Genomic DNA, 15485 nt, shown 5'->3' with positions numbered 1-15485 from the left:
CAGCTGCTGTCCGGCTACTCTCAGGAGGGGCCCGCCCCTTCACATGCACTGCCCACAAGAGGTTAAACTTCCAGCTTCTTCCGTCACGTAAATCAAAACCAAAACTGTGCAGCAAGGTTAAAGGTGCACTGAAGAGGAATCTGAACTCGTCTTTTTGCCACGGGAACTTAATCTACACGTTCCGAGCATTCTTAGAAACTTCGATTTATTGCCCTGTGTGGCCGATTTCTCTAATTAAATCGAATTAACGTCTGGCTCCCGCCTTTTTTTTTAATTCTGCCTCATACAGTGGGCGGAGTCGACCGACGCGGGGAGTGCCTTTCAGCCAGCTCCGTGGAGGCTTTGCTTTCGCTTCATTTTGTTTTTTAGGTTTCCGTGAATAAATAGTTTCATTTGCAGATAATATAACCGCAAAATAAGCCCGCAGAAATAAATATACGCGCGGACTATTTGCTTCTACGGACTACTACGTATTACTCCGCCGATGGCAGAGCGGCAAGCCGCCACGGGACTGGGTGAAAGGCACTCCCCGCGTCGGTCAACTCCGCCCACCGTACGAGGCAGAATTTAAAAAATAAAGGCGGGAGCCGGCATTAATTCGATTTAATTAGGGAAATCGGCCACACCGGGCAATAAGTCGCAGTTTCTAAGAATGCTCGGAACGTGCAGATCGAGTTCCCGCGGCAAAAAGACGAGTTCAGATTCCTCTTCAGTGCACCTTTAACAACTGCTTTATCCCAGCACAGTAATCATATGTTGATTTGCTTTAAATATTTTTCACCTCCCTCACTGCTCGCAGCAAGGAGCCCTCACTCTATCAATGCACCTGATTACTCTGCACGTACTGCTCCCAAGAAAACTTGGCCCATAACACCAAGGGATGCAGTAAAAGGGTAAAATGAGAAGTAAAAAAGTGGCAACAGTGCTTACTGAGCAATTGCAAAAGCATATATAGTGTTATCGCTCGCGACGTGAGCTGCAATGCACAAGGTGCAGCAGAAGTTCAGTTCTCTAAGCCCAGATATGTTGAAAAATGTGTGGACTGCCTGTCAAAGCATAGCATAAAACGCATTGAACGCTTATGCACGTTGGGTGCTCCATGTGTAGGCACACTGATTTACTGTAAAGCGGAGACTTCAGCTGGTTCTTTTCGGAGGCACTGCAAGACATATTCAGCATGATAGTATACATATCAAAAAGAGGAAGAGCAACACCTAACTGGCATGCTACCAACAATTACTGCCCGAAGTACGACTAAGCAGCACATTTAAAAATTGTTAGATTTCATCTAGACACACATCAATGCTATTTACAATCTAGATAGATAGGTTATTGAGTGAAAGCTAAGTGTTCCCCTTAGTACTACCCCCATCTGTACAGCAGTAGCACCAATGTATCAATAGCAGACAAAGTGTGAAGCAAAGAGAAGACAGAAGAAAAGAACTACAAGCTTACGGTTTTGATCAGAGTCTTCTATCAGTATCCTGAGCTTCTGGACACACAGCTGCAGGGAATTAATGAAAACACCAAATAGTCTCATCACAAATAGGAGCATCACAAAAATTTTTAAAAGTAACACCCAGAAACAAGTAATTGTAACCTGCAAATTTTTGGGGTTAACGCCCTGAAGTGACACATGGGCTATGAGGAAATTACGACATCTGGGGTTCTTTAACTTCTTTAACGTGCATAATCGCATGCTGATTAGTCAGTGTTTTACAGCCTACTACATAGCTCAAATACCACAAGCAAAAGTTGTTCCAAAGCTTGTGCAAACTGCTTACAAACGAATGTGCCAAGGCAGTTAAGAATAATCTTAACGTGGAAAACAATTTTAAGAAAGCATGCAAGATAATATTATAAAAAAAAATTCATCTAATTTGAACAACTATGCACCAAGAGAGTGGTCACAAATCACTTTAACACAAAAATTCAGGACACATGCAAGAAATTACGACTCGCAACATAAGGTGCCCAGTTTACCACAGAGTTTGTTTACAGACAAAATGCATTCCATTTCAGTGGACCACCCATGCAAGGTACACCTACCTGTATGGAGGCAGAGTGGTTTGGCATTCCTGAAGATATAGAAATCAAGACTGTAAGCGTGGCAAAAAGAACGAAAAAAAAGGGGGCAGAAAAAAAAATTGGGAGTAAAAAATGCAAGGAAACAAGGATGCCAAAGCAAAAAAGCGACAATATGGCGGGGACAACCACACCCGAGACAGGAGATGGCAGCAAAGGTGACAGCGAAGGGTGATGACCCCATGGTGGTTGGGACGGCAGATGGGAAGAGGCAGAGAGAAGAGAGAGAGAGAGAGAGGGGGGGGGGGAGATGACCGTTAATTAGCGAAACAACTTTACAACAAAAAAAGAACAGACACAAACACAAAAACAGACTTGTTTCGAACAAAGGACGCACACATGACACACAGAAGAGATGTTCCAATGGTTGAATGTCTTTAAAGAATTTGCCCTTAAGGAATGTCTATAAAAGATTTGAACAAACCTATCCAACACAACAATAGCTTGCACTTAAAGGGACACCAAGGACAACAGCGCGAAGTCTTTTACAGCGACAGCTATTAAGCACACATTTCCTGGTTCTGCTTGGTGGCGGCGGCGTAACGAGAAAAGGGGAGTGGCGCCCTCTGTGTTCAGCATGACAAACTAATCTTTGTGCTGCTTGTGTCTTTGTGCACAGAGGGCGCCACTTAATGTTGTAGCAAACAGTGCATTCAACACTGCAAACAGCTGCCGGTGAACCTCGCATTACACATGCATGATAACTGCACTGAGATTTTTTTTTTTTTTCAGTTAAATCCAAAAGCTAGGTTTGTGGCTCAGCTGATATTCGCTTGACAGCAGGAGACACCTAAAAGATTCGGAGTTATAGATGGAATATTTTTCCTCAGTCTCATCCAAACTCATGCCATTGTTGATGACAATGAACATCTTGCTATGCTTTGAGGTGTTTGCTATGTTTTATTTTTGATGTCTTATCTTCACTGCAAAAAAAAAATTACCTTAGCAATCAGGTACATAATACTTTGTTATCTCTCCTGAGCATTAAAAAATTTTCTCTGGCATCACAGCAGATTAATGATGAAAATGACCTGCAGTGGCATTGGCCGTCTTTCATATTTCACTCTTTGCTAGGTTACAGAACTTCAATATGAGCGAAACTAGCCTCTTCTATCATCAGAAAGTGGTTATCCATCTACGTCAGCTTCAATCTGTCCTCGGTGCCCCTGTAAAGGCCACCATTGCCACCAAGACTAGGCACGCCTATTCCAAAGGCATGAGCGCACTTTTACAGCAATGACGTGAACAATGCTTCAATTGAAAACGAAAAAAAAAAAGAAATAGGGCAAAAAAGAAACTCACAAGGACACACAAACGAAATATGCCAACAGTAAACTGCCACAGTAAACACTCGCTATATACTCACAGTGCCGCTCATCTACTTACAGCCATTTCACCACCAGAATTTAGCAAGCTGAAAGTTCACTGATCAAAACAAGAGCATTTCGAAACACTCAGGACACACATGTTCACCAACATGAAGAGTTTATGGTGAGACATCATTCCGCCTGCCATTTGAGTCGCACAAGCACTGTACCAAGATGTTATTTTTTGTAATAATGTTTCAGGAGCTAAATGTATGTCCCATAAGCTTCGTGAGCAGTAAGCTCATTAGCATTTGATAACAACAAGCTAACGAAAGCTATCTTCTCGCACTTGCAGCCTCCGGTGCATGGCGGCAGAAAGTCATTCACAACATAGCTGTCTCAAGGTGCCAAAAGCAAGACTTGTTTGAACACCCCACCACCAAGCTTCAATCAGCCATGTGATGCCCTGCATTTGCAATGGCTTGTCAATACAGCTAAGTAATAAGCACCACATTGGAGCATTTATGTATGGCGCCCACACAAAGATCTTTAGTCAGAACGAACAAAGCACTTAAGGCTGCCAGCTAGCGCATTTTACGCATTACACTATTGCTGTGGAGTATGGTCTGGTTCACTGCCCAGTCTAAGGAGACCAACTGCAACACTGCGTATAACAACGCCGGCTGAAGTCTCGCAAGAGCTTAGGTTGCCGAGCTTCATGGAGTTTCAAGCTGGCTCCCTAACCTAAAAGGTGGAGGGGCTGGATATGCAAAAAAAAGTCTTGCCACTGCTTAACAATACGTACAGGCTTTGTCAAAAGTGACGAGCCCAAGGCGTTTTCTTCTCTTACAAGCTCAAAAATACCACTCCCTGCAGATGACTAAGAAATCCATGAGCGAATGGTACCGCATTGGTAGTGCCATGTTTCACTGAAGCTCGCCTTAAGGGGGGGACACTGGTCTTTGAGACCAAAAAATGACCAAAAAATCTGTTTTCAAGAAGTGACATTTGTGGAATCTCCAGCTACTATTTTCCAACTACTATACCAATTTTTTGTTTCAAGAAATTAGCACTTTGACCGCAATATTAAATTCAGATCATCGCGTGAGCTGAATTTATCCAGGAGCAGATAATTTAATGGCATGAAAAATTTTGGACATCTGGCTGTCTTAGTATGTCGATATCTCAACATCTAGGACAGATAGAGATGTCGTACTCTTCGCTAAGGGAAGCTGAAGGCAGAGTGTGTGCAATAATCGAAGCAGATTTGTTCAATCACGCATCAAAAATTTATAATTTCGTGAAGTTTACCGATGCATTACATTCACGCCATGATGATTGATATTCCAAGTGCTGTAAAATTACTAATGAGGGTAAAATGGAAAAATGGTTTTTGATTATTGCACTCTCTACTCACCATACTATGTAGCCATGGATTAAAAATGATTTTTTATTGAGCAGTTTTTTTTTTGCACTGAGGTACTAATGAATGGCTAATTAAGATTAATTACCTTGGGAACAGACTAATTAATGAGAAAGGTAATTTCATTGTTGAAATCAGTATAAAAGACTGAGCAAGGTGGTACAGTTTCATTAGGATTGGACTAAAAATAAGGAAAATAGGTCTAAGACCAGTGTCTCCCCTTAAGGGGGGATGAGGGTCTTGAAAACTTTTTTATTTTTCGACATAACTTGTTGAAACTTAGCACGCAGGTGTATCATAGAATGCTGATCTCAAATATGCATTTAGATTTCAAATATCTCACCTGGAAGAAAATTTATTGCAAAATAACATTCAAATTAGGCAATTTCTTACGGGCCTTTATAGTAATTTATCAGCTAAAGAATGATTTTTTAAGAATAAGTAGACATTTGCAAAGGCCCAAAGCACATGCTAAAGCTTTCTTTTTTCTTTTAAACATGATATATGAGCAATTAGGCGAAGTGTGGGCTAATTACTGCCACGTCATTTTTTCTTTCCAACTTTGTTGTTTATTTATGATCAACAAAATTAGTTTGTAGACATTCTGTTAGCTTTAGGATGTGCTTTGGGCCTTTGCAAATGTCTGCTTATTCTTTAAAAATGTTTATTTAACTGATAAATTACTAAAAAGGCCCGTAAGAAATGACCTAATTAGGATATTTTATTTTGCCATATATTTCCTGCCTGCTGAGATATTTGAAATCTAAATGTATATTCGAAATCAGCATTCAATGATACACCCAGGTGCTAAGTTTCAGAAAGATATGTTAACAAATAAAAAAAAAGTTTTCAAGACCCTCATCCTTAAACTGTTGGAAAGTTACTCTGAATAGTTATATGCTCCTGGTTACAATTTCTACAAGTAAATTACAATCACAATTAAAGAGGCAGTGGCTCAGTACAAAGCAAAGCAGCGATACCCAAATATGAAACCTAAGGCAAACAGGCATCACATGCTTCACTGTGCTCAATAAGTGCCTGCAACCAGATAAACCTGACATGTGGCGAGTGTGTGTGCGTGTGCAATGGGGGGTTCTAGTGAGGCTGGGATTGTGCGGGCAGCTCTTACCTGCAATTACTGTGTTGATACACTCGTACAATAGGGACATTGCAGAGGTGCTGGAATGAACAAGTGTTGAATTAAACACAATTGACAATACCGAGTAAATTGAGTTCAGCAACCAAGCAATCGTCCCACAAGACTATCAAGGGCCCGTTCGCGTTCAGCCAAAGAGAACTCATATCACAAGAAACAAAAGCTTATTTCTTGAGCTTCGTTGCTGCTGTTTTCTCAATAAAAATCTTCTGCTGCAAAATTTGCTTATTGTTAAACTTCAACACTATTCAACTTGCACACTCCTCACAATGGTTGTTTCCTAGCCATCAACCTTGCAATATCCCACATATCGCCTTTGATACAAAGTGTAGAAATGCACATGAATTACTAACGTAACTGCAGAAGCAATCTTGCCCAACATTACTGTTAGGGCATGGTTGAAATGTCAGTTGCCAGACATGCAACAACACAGCCTAAAATTTTTTGGTTTGGTTTGGTTTATGGGGTTGTTCATAATGTTGCACATGCCGGTGACAAAGCAAATTTGAATTTTGCTCCCGATTTATTGTATACTACTCATGCACACTTTCAAAATTAGCAACATTAAATAATACTCTGATGATCTTTTGCTTATTAAATATGTCACTTTTTACATTTCTGCAACGAACGAAAGCCATCCTGAGAGTTCGAAACTGAAGTCTTCAATGCCCGGGCATTGCAGTGTTTACAGTCGGCATTTTCCTCGGCACACAATTTTCCCAGCTGAATCAGTGCTACGGATCATGTTATGCATGTAAGGAGGGGGATCCCAGCACTACATGAGAGCCAAATAAAAAAAAAAGGTAAAACATGCAACCATATTAGCCCAATGCCAAAATGAGGCTATTTGTAAGACATCTCTGAACTTTCCTAAAGTGCTCTCAAAAGTTGAAGCTTTAGCCTCTTGCACATTCAGCGCACCTGGATGCGCACCCAACGTGCAAGTGAACAAAACTTTTCCCTTAGATATTAAAATAAAACAGATTGTTAGCCCACACAACTGAAAAAACGAGTATAGATGTATCCTCTGCCACAAAAGTTCCCATGCGAGAGTTTCCATACAATGCTCACACCACCTTCGCTTAATTGTCCGCCCTCATTTATGTTCACGCTCTGCCATTTCTGAAGGAACACACAACATGGAAGACAAACTGAAGTTGGCGTATATTAATTGTTTACCGCATTCTAATGACAAAGAGGCCAATTTCAGCGAAAACAAGAGCTTTTATACTGTACAAAAGGCAAAAACTAAAATGCAAACGCCACTGCCAACAGTCATTTTCCCAAGCAAACTGCATTAAGATCAGGCACTTTCTTTGTTTCCGAACCTCTATGGCTAGGCCACATAGACAACCACTTACAGCCAGTTATCACAGAGTCCTTACTGTTCTCAATGATATCAATGTAGTGATCTTGAATCAAGTAGCAGGAAAAATATTCTCTTTTCAACTTTTCAATGCAAGTCAAGTATGCCGCAAAAGGCTAAAACATTCTAATTTTACAAAAGAACAAAATTGGATGGAGCTCTGCTCTGTGTCCCTTCAAGAATGAACGGCTGCCAACTTGCCCATTTCACACTTCAATTGAGCTAAAAGGCCTGTGGCTGTTAATTTCCCTGTTAATCACCCCATTAATTTCCAAGCATGAGGCCACAAATGACCGAGCAAATCCTCCTAGAAGTGCTCAGCAAAGAAACAAGCAACTAGCTAGCAACAACCGTTGTGCTGAAGATTGGCCTAACACTCACTACAGTCAGTGATACTCTGGCCTGAAAACTTTTGCCACAGATAGTACCCACAGCTGTACACAGATCACATGAGGTATAAAAATCAATTACATAAAGCAAAATCTAGATACAGGACAAGTATTAGTGTGTAGCCTAAATGATTCCACAACAGATTATGTTTGTATCTTGATACCCAGTAGCAAACAAAATTTCCTCCAACATATATATTTTTTGATGATGTATTAAATATCTCCTCGTCGGATGTTCTCGAGGCATGCGAGAAATTGGTAACTAGTGCGGGCCCCTACCTGCGTACTCCAAAATGCTTCATAAACATTTCAGCTGGTAATGAGGACAGGGACAAGACCGGGTAGAAAGTGACGACAGCATTAGTTCAGACTCGCAGCTGGCAGTCCCATTTTGTAAGACTTGCCGTAGACAACAAAAGAATGCCGGCGGGGGAGGATTCCAGCAGTGTTAAAGGTGCAGTGAAGAGAAATCTGAACTCGTCTTTTCGCAGCGGGAACTCGATCTACACGTTCCGAGCATTCTTAGAAGCTTCGATTTATTGCCCTGTGCAGGTGTATTTTTTTAATTCTCCGCATACGGCGGGAGGAGTCAACCAACACATGGAGCGCCTTTCAGGCAGTCGCGTGGCGGCTTTGCTTTCACTTTTATTTTGTTCTTTTAGTTTTCCATGAATAAATAGGTCTAGTCAGAGGCTGCATAGCTGCAAATTAGGCCTACGGAAATAAAAATACGCATGGACTCTTTGCTTTCGCTCATCACTACGTATCACTCCGCTGATGGCAGAGCGGCAAGACGCCACGGGACTGGGTGAAAGGTTGGTCAACTCCTCCCACCGTTTGCGGGAATTCAAAAAGAAAAAGAAAAAACGGGAGCCCGACGTTAATCCGATTTAAATTACGGAAATCGGCTGCACACGGCAATAATCGGAAGTTTCCAAGAACGCTCGAAACGTAAAAATACGGTAAAAATACGGTAAAAATACGGGTTTAGATTCCTCTTCAGTGCACCTTTAACTCTGGAAGACCTCCCAAATACTGGGCGCTCTCTAACTTTCCCTGTTTTGCCCGTTTCACGCTTCGAATTCTTTGCTGAACCCACGCCTTCCTTTCACTACTCGAATACTGCAAGCTCACAAAGAAAGGCGTTGTCTCATGGCACCAGACTTTCCAGCCTCTGTTTAACATGGCAGCGAGCGCAAGACAGGACCTATGTCGTGGTCACTCTGCCCGGCCTTGCCTCTGCCTCGTGACATGCACGCGCCAACTGCTACTATTTCAAACCCTAGTGCAGATGCACTAACTACCCAGCCAGTCCAGGAAAAAGCAGCTGCATGTGCTCACTAACTACGCAAAACAAAACTAAAAGCAGGCTCGCATTTTGCAGACGGGCAGCAACGGCAGTTACTAAGGGACGAAGAAAAAAATAAGAAAGCGAAAACAGTCGACCTACTGAGGCGGGCCGCTCTATGAATGCAAAATCACAGGGAGACAGAAGCACAAAAAAGAAAAAAGAACCACGCCAGCGGCCGTGCCTTGGTTACCTGTGGATTAAGTTAGTTAGGGGCTCGATCAACTTTTTTCCCAGCCTAGGCTCAAGGGGGGTGAGGGCGCCAAACTGCAAAGGGAAACCGCACACAGACACGGTGTGCGTGTGTGCACTTTAAAATCCATTAGATGCACAAACAACCGACAAAAGGGCCGGCCATATAGCACAGCCTATGTAGTGCATGAACACTTTCATCTTCCGTCCTTTCAAGGCAGTGGTGAAACTAAGGCACAAAACGTAAACCGAGTGCACCAATCAAGAGGTCAATGAGTTCTAGACCATGTCTCCTTTGATCTAGTTCACGCACTCTTTTTTCGTCATCTGCAAGCTTTCTGCTGTTTTACATTAAAGAAATGAAAGAAAAAAAATACGCTACTTTCAATGAGGGATTTCATATCCACTCTGCCTATGAGGAGGCTCGGACATAGCTCCAAAAACATACTCATAAAAGGAGCGTCCAAAAAGCATGTAGCGTGTCCTGCAGCTGTCTCTCACATAAAAGCAAATGGTCTAAAACAGACCCTGCATCAAAATGGAGGTCTGACAGCTAGTCTGGGAATTTATCTAGAAAGGAATTGAGCAGTGACTGGAAAAGAAAAGAACAAATAAAACGCTTTCTGAGCTGCACAGCAAAAAGATTAGACCTGATTTATCAAAGCCAACACAAAGTAACCTCTCTAACATTACAATTCTAGCTTCAAGATTACGCTGAAGAGTAGGGAAGCCCAAGAAAAACTCGAGGCCCCACCTGTGTCGTATAGTATGCAAAGATAAAGATAGTAGTAGAAGCGAATGGTTTCTGTACTGTGCACCTGATGCCTGTATTGTTTTCTTGTTTACAAAATGTTAATTCATTACACTAGGCAAACATTAAGGTACAATGGCTGCAAGTTGTGAAGCATACATACAGCTTTAACGATCCCTTCCTTATGTGCACTTCCCAGCAAAGAACGTCTGCACTTGGTAGATGCAAACCAAAGTTCGGCTCAAATTCAGCCGTGCAGCACACAAGCGGCAGCTTGCGACAATAGCAACAATAGCAGCAGCAGCAGCAAAAGTGGCATCACAAATAATGCACCAAGCACTGAAGCGTTGCATCGTAAGCCGGCCTGACACCAGCCAGCTACAAATCCGCATGACAGGGACTACGGCAAAACTGCCAGCGTGTCAAGCACACACATGCTCAACACATGCTCAAGCGCAAGGCAAAAGCCGCCCCGCACAGCCGCTAACGACAGCACTATGTGGTAGTTCCCGAAGGAGGCATCGGGCGATCAGGGCGTTAACGCATTGGCCATTACCTGCGTATTATGTTAATGAGCGGCTGACTCAATTTTCTACCCAGCCTGGGCTCAATGTAGGTCAGAACCCCAAACTGGATGGAGAGAGAGAGAGAGAGAGAGAAAGAGGGGGGCGAGGGAGCACAGGTGAACCAGGACAGACAAGAGAGAGAGACAGAGCAGGGCATGACAATGGCCGAGACAAGACGCAGACAGACAGACGTGCAACAAACACTGGCGGAGAAGAGAAACAGCCCGAAAGGAAGCCGTCATCGCAGGTGGCAACCAGGTGAACACAGTCTGCTCCACACAGAGCGCGCACATCCACCATGCTATTATGATATGCTTGACAAAAAAGGCAGGCTTTTTTTTTTCTGCACAAAAATAAAAACAGAAAGCCAACAGTGAGAAAGAACTTCATTGCAATATGCTTCAAAGTTTAGCAGCAAAACCTCCTTTCTTTTCCAGTCACTGACGCTAAAAACTAAGTTTGTCTGCATCCAAAAGACCATTCTGTCCGCAATTTGCAAGTGCTACTTCCTTTTTAGTTGTTTTTGTTTTTTTGAACAAGTACAAGTGGACAGGCGCTGACCAAAACATCACTGTCAACAGTTGATCACTAAGTCTCAACATGGTCCACACATAAACATACAGCCCTGGTGAAAAGACTTCAGGCCACAGGGTCAACTTCTGAGCCATATAGACAGGAATACTAAAGGCATACATAAAGCTCGACAAGTCTGGAGCGACGTTAACAAGAACTTTCCTCCACCTCCAGAGATTTTGAACCTTGGGTGCGCTCTAACTGCCCAACTACACAGCTCAAAAGCAAACCGTGCAGCCTGAGGACTTTTTAATAAAGGTGTACGTCCCTTGCAACAGTGAGCATACTACCATATAGAAGGCTAAAATGATACCATGTAATTAGTCAGCAAAGCCATCTGCCTGGAACAACATTATCAGAAGACACACACTATCAAGTCAGTGAGGAGAAGATGGCTTACATTCATACTTGACACTGTGTTGCAGTGTTTAGATAACAAATTTTTAGATATTAGAAGCAGAACACAAACTTTCAGAGCCCAATAAGTTATCACTGTGCACATTCCAGTAGAGAGAGTGACTCATTCAGTACAAAGGCCTGGCAGGTACTTGGTGTGATGGACCCGGCCCAAAAGAAAGCTGCATTTGTGCAGTGTCCAGACATTACGGCATGAACAGTCTCTATTCTTCATTCCTATTTAGTCTGGTACAGTTCATAGCAGAAGCTTACAGGATGAAAGCTACCTATTCTAGTACAGCTTGTCACTTGATGTGTGGACGGAGACTGCACATCCCCTCACAAGTGCCAGCATTTCAGGTGACTGGCTTGTGTGACAGCACAGATATCAATTTTGTCCCGCAAATCCACGTCCCACAATCTTTTGCTGCTAACTATATACCGGACAAATTCGCTTCTCATTTGTTCCAAGTGCCCTTTTCTCACATAAAACTCCTAACGTGAAATATCGATTACTGAAAATGAATTAGTCCGAGCATAGCAAGCGTTATTAGCCTTTTTAAAGTGTGGGATTTCTGCACCTGTAATTAACAAAACAAGCTTCAGACACAAATGTTAATGGCCACTGTTTTTTAAAAGTATGAACATGCACTTAGAAGCAAGCGTCCCCCTAACCCCCCCCACCCAGGAAAAGACCTTCTATGAAAATACGAGACCTGCAGCTTTAGTACTGCGCATCCTGGCTGGATATCTCTGTAGCTATAGACTTCCTTTGACAGAATTTTTCACCACCAAAGTGAAAAAAACTTTAGCCTACAGTGACCAATAACAAGTCAACATGTCACAGCATTTCCTATAACTCACAGACTCAATGCCTCTAAGTCACAGCGGCACTCACACAGCACACACTATCCCGTTAAAAACCGCAGCAGAATCTATATGTTGTAAGAAACATTTTACAAGCAGCTATGTTAGTATTTTAACAACCAAATTCTCACTATATGTTCCGAATGACGCAGCACAAAATAAGTTCAGGCTGGTGAACGCAAGTTCAAAGCTCAGCTTGTTGCTCTAACATCTCAGCAAAGAAAGGTAGCCACCATTTTTGTGTTGACATGACCACCCAACTGGTACACCGTAAGAAAAAAAAATTCCTCAGGAATCACAGGTTATTATTAGCATTACTTCACAACCTACTCAATGTTTTTTTCAAATACAACCCCAGCGTTTGTTCCCAGTGGTTTCAACATAAAATTCACTCGCTCCTATTTTTTGGTTTCATAACTTCGCTTTTTTCTCGATCCTCTACCTAGCTTTCCCAAGCGCTGCCAACTAGTAATAAATGATCAGTGCAAGCTTTAACTCGTGTCTATGCTTTCTTAGTAGACTTGTTTTGAACACTCTTCAGTGCAGGTTACCAGCCAAAGCTCAAAACTGTCACTTAACATCAATCCGATTTCTTTAAAATCACCTAAACAGTCAGACTACACCATTTTCTCGATACAATACAGATCTCGGTTGGTTGATGCATGTAGAGAAATTCTGTTAGCATAGCATGAGATTATAAGAGATGAAAGTGGCACTCTCTTCAAGCCTGTACTCGCATTGCATTACACTTCCCAACGCAACAGACATTTTCCGAGGCCGAAGTACAGTCATAGCCCCAGTCCACCTGAGACTGGCTGCTCACCAACTTGATGATCTTGATCAGCATCCAGTTGTTTGTAGAGCTGGTCATCAACTTGAAGAAGACTGGGGCCAGTGACAGGTAGTTCTTGGGGTTCTTCCGCGCCAGCTCACAGATGACATTCACTGACGCAGACTGCACACCTGCGCACAGGACAGCAATTTTTGAGCTAAGGAAGTTTTTCCCCGGCTCCGAAATTTCTATGCTCTGATGAACAAGTGTAATAATGTTCACCATACCTGGGTCTGGATCTTCAAGTTTCTCCTTGAGTCGTGGAAAAGCGGGCCTCAAGGCATCCGGAAACCGGAGGAAAATTTTATACATGAGCAGTACTGCCTTCTTGCGCAGGTAGGGCTTTGTGGACGTGAGCTGCAATGCAGGGAAAGCAACTCAGGTGTTGCACCGGCCACTTAGTATGTTCAATTGCTATGAACAACAAATATTGAGCAGAAGCTGGGGACAACAACACTTGGCCCACAATTCCACAACAGGCTTCCCACAAGCAAGCGCTCTTTATCAATGCCAACCTGATGTCTTATATAAACCAAGTAATGTACTATACAGGGACACAAGTCTCGAGGACATGTAAGCCACAACCGAAGCAAATACTTCTGCTATTAACAGGTTCCTCCTGACCACACTTGCGCATGTGAGAGCCAAGCTTCAGTGCTGTAATGAGTGATAGTGAAACAAGGTGGCCACTGACAAACAGAGCTCTTATGCACCAAAACTGCTTTACGGGCATCCTGAATACTTTTAGCCTTGACAGTAGACGTGGAGAGAGCTTAAAAGTTGGTTTTATGGGGTTTAATGCCCCAAAGCTACTCAGGCTATGAGGGACACCTTAGTAGAGGGCTCCAGGTAATTTTGACCACCTGGGGTTAGTACAAGGGCGTCCATCGAAATGCGACTGACTCGGCCGGGATCAAACCCGGGTACTTAAAAGTGTTATTGAGGAATTTGGTTGCGCTCACACGAAGATGATTCATTTTTGAAAGAGCAATGCCAGCGTTAGACTGAATTAACTTGCACCTAATATATAAGCTGCCAAGTTTCAAATATGTAGACGAAAAAAATTTATTACATGAACAAAGCGGATAACACTAATTGGTTGCAGTGAGAAGTAGCTGACTGCATCAAAATTGGCTAGGTCAAGACATAACACAGCAGCGTGTGATAAGAATAAAGGAGGAAAATCCCTACCATGTCGCCCTACCCAGAAGTAACACAAGGTCAAGACATAACACAGCAGCGTGTGATAAGAATAAAGGAGGAAAATCCCTACCATGTCGCCCTACCCAGAAATAACACAAGGTCAAGACATAACACAGCAGCGTGTGATAAGAATAAAGGAGGAAAATCCCTACCATGTCGCCCTACCCAGAAGTAAGCACAGTTTCACAGAAAGTCCTTACGGACACTCACCAGTGTCATCACATCATTGGCCAGGTCACGGGCCAGGTCAGCCGTCACGAAGCAGGCCAGGCCACTCATGGCTGTGCCAGAGTCGTACATGCCCTGACTATTTAGGTCCTAAAAACAAGCAGCAGTAAGTCATGCTGGGAAGGTTCTCGCTACGGCTCAAAAGCACATCACAAAGAAAAGACCATACCTTTCGAATCATGTTAGTGGTGAGCATAAGGACGTCTGTGCCTTCGTGGAAGCTTTGAGACGCGGCCAGGTAACCAATACGCTGTGGACAACAAGAAAAAGAGTTCAGCATAAGCTTTACTCTCTCTTTGAGAAGGCCAGTTCTTACATTACAAACAGAAATGCCCTTTGAACAAGACCAAGAAACAAGCCAAGAGAAGTTTACACAGTTATTATACTTAGGAGAAAAATTTCACATCTATACAGGCCCATTTGTCACAATAATGTCTTTCATCAACCTCATTCCTACTTCTGTGTTAGTTCACAGCAATCTGATGACATAATGTGCATTGAAACATGACGGTTTGGTCTGGTTTGGTTTATTGAGGTTTAACGTCCCAAAGCGACTCAGGCTATGAGGGACGCCGTAGTGAAGGTTTCCGGAAATTTCGACCACCAGGGGTTCTTTAACGTGCACTCACAGCGTACAGTACACAGGCCGCTCAATAGAAACATATGAACACAGAACATTCTGGTGCATGCTAGGACGGAAATTAGGACGCTAAAAAGTTAAATATCCATGTACCTTTGTAGAAACTGCAAACTGCAAACGGCTGTACTTTACACTGCGTGTAAAGTACAGCCGGCCAAATGTT

General features: G+C 42.8%; 1 protein-coding gene across 1 annotated transcript in view; it reads right to left on the bottom strand.

The window, feature by feature from the left end:
• g (adaptor-related protein complex 3, delta 1 subunit-like garnet) overlaps positions 1-15485 on the bottom strand; it is a 71370-nt gene that overhangs the window by 52588 nt on the left and 3297 nt on the right. Inside the window, exons 4-11 of the mRNA XM_089547580.1 lie at positions 14852-14932; positions 14665-14772; positions 13479-13608; positions 13243-13382; positions 9268-9341; positions 5945-5994; positions 2050-2099; positions 1456-1504 (exon numbers count right to left, since the gene is read on the bottom strand). Of these exons, the coding sequence (XP_089403706.1) occupies positions 1456-1504; positions 2050-2099; positions 5945-5994; positions 9268-9341; positions 13243-13382; positions 13479-13608; positions 14665-14772; positions 14852-14932 (682 nt within the window). The remainder of the gene's footprint in view (positions 1-1455; positions 1505-2049; positions 2100-5944; positions 5995-9267; positions 9342-13242; positions 13383-13478; positions 13609-14664; positions 14773-14851; positions 14933-15485) is intronic.

The sequence above is a fragment of the Amblyomma mixtum genome, chromosome 1 (assembly GCF_055824585.1).
Source record: "Amblyomma mixtum isolate Tamu chromosome 1, ASM5582458v1, whole genome shotgun sequence".
In the NCBI taxonomy this organism is placed as follows: Eukaryota; Metazoa; Arthropoda; class Arachnida; order Ixodida; family Ixodidae; genus Amblyomma; species Amblyomma mixtum.
Note: the sequence above shows the minus strand (reverse complement) of the source record. Positions and strands in the feature narration are given on the sequence as shown.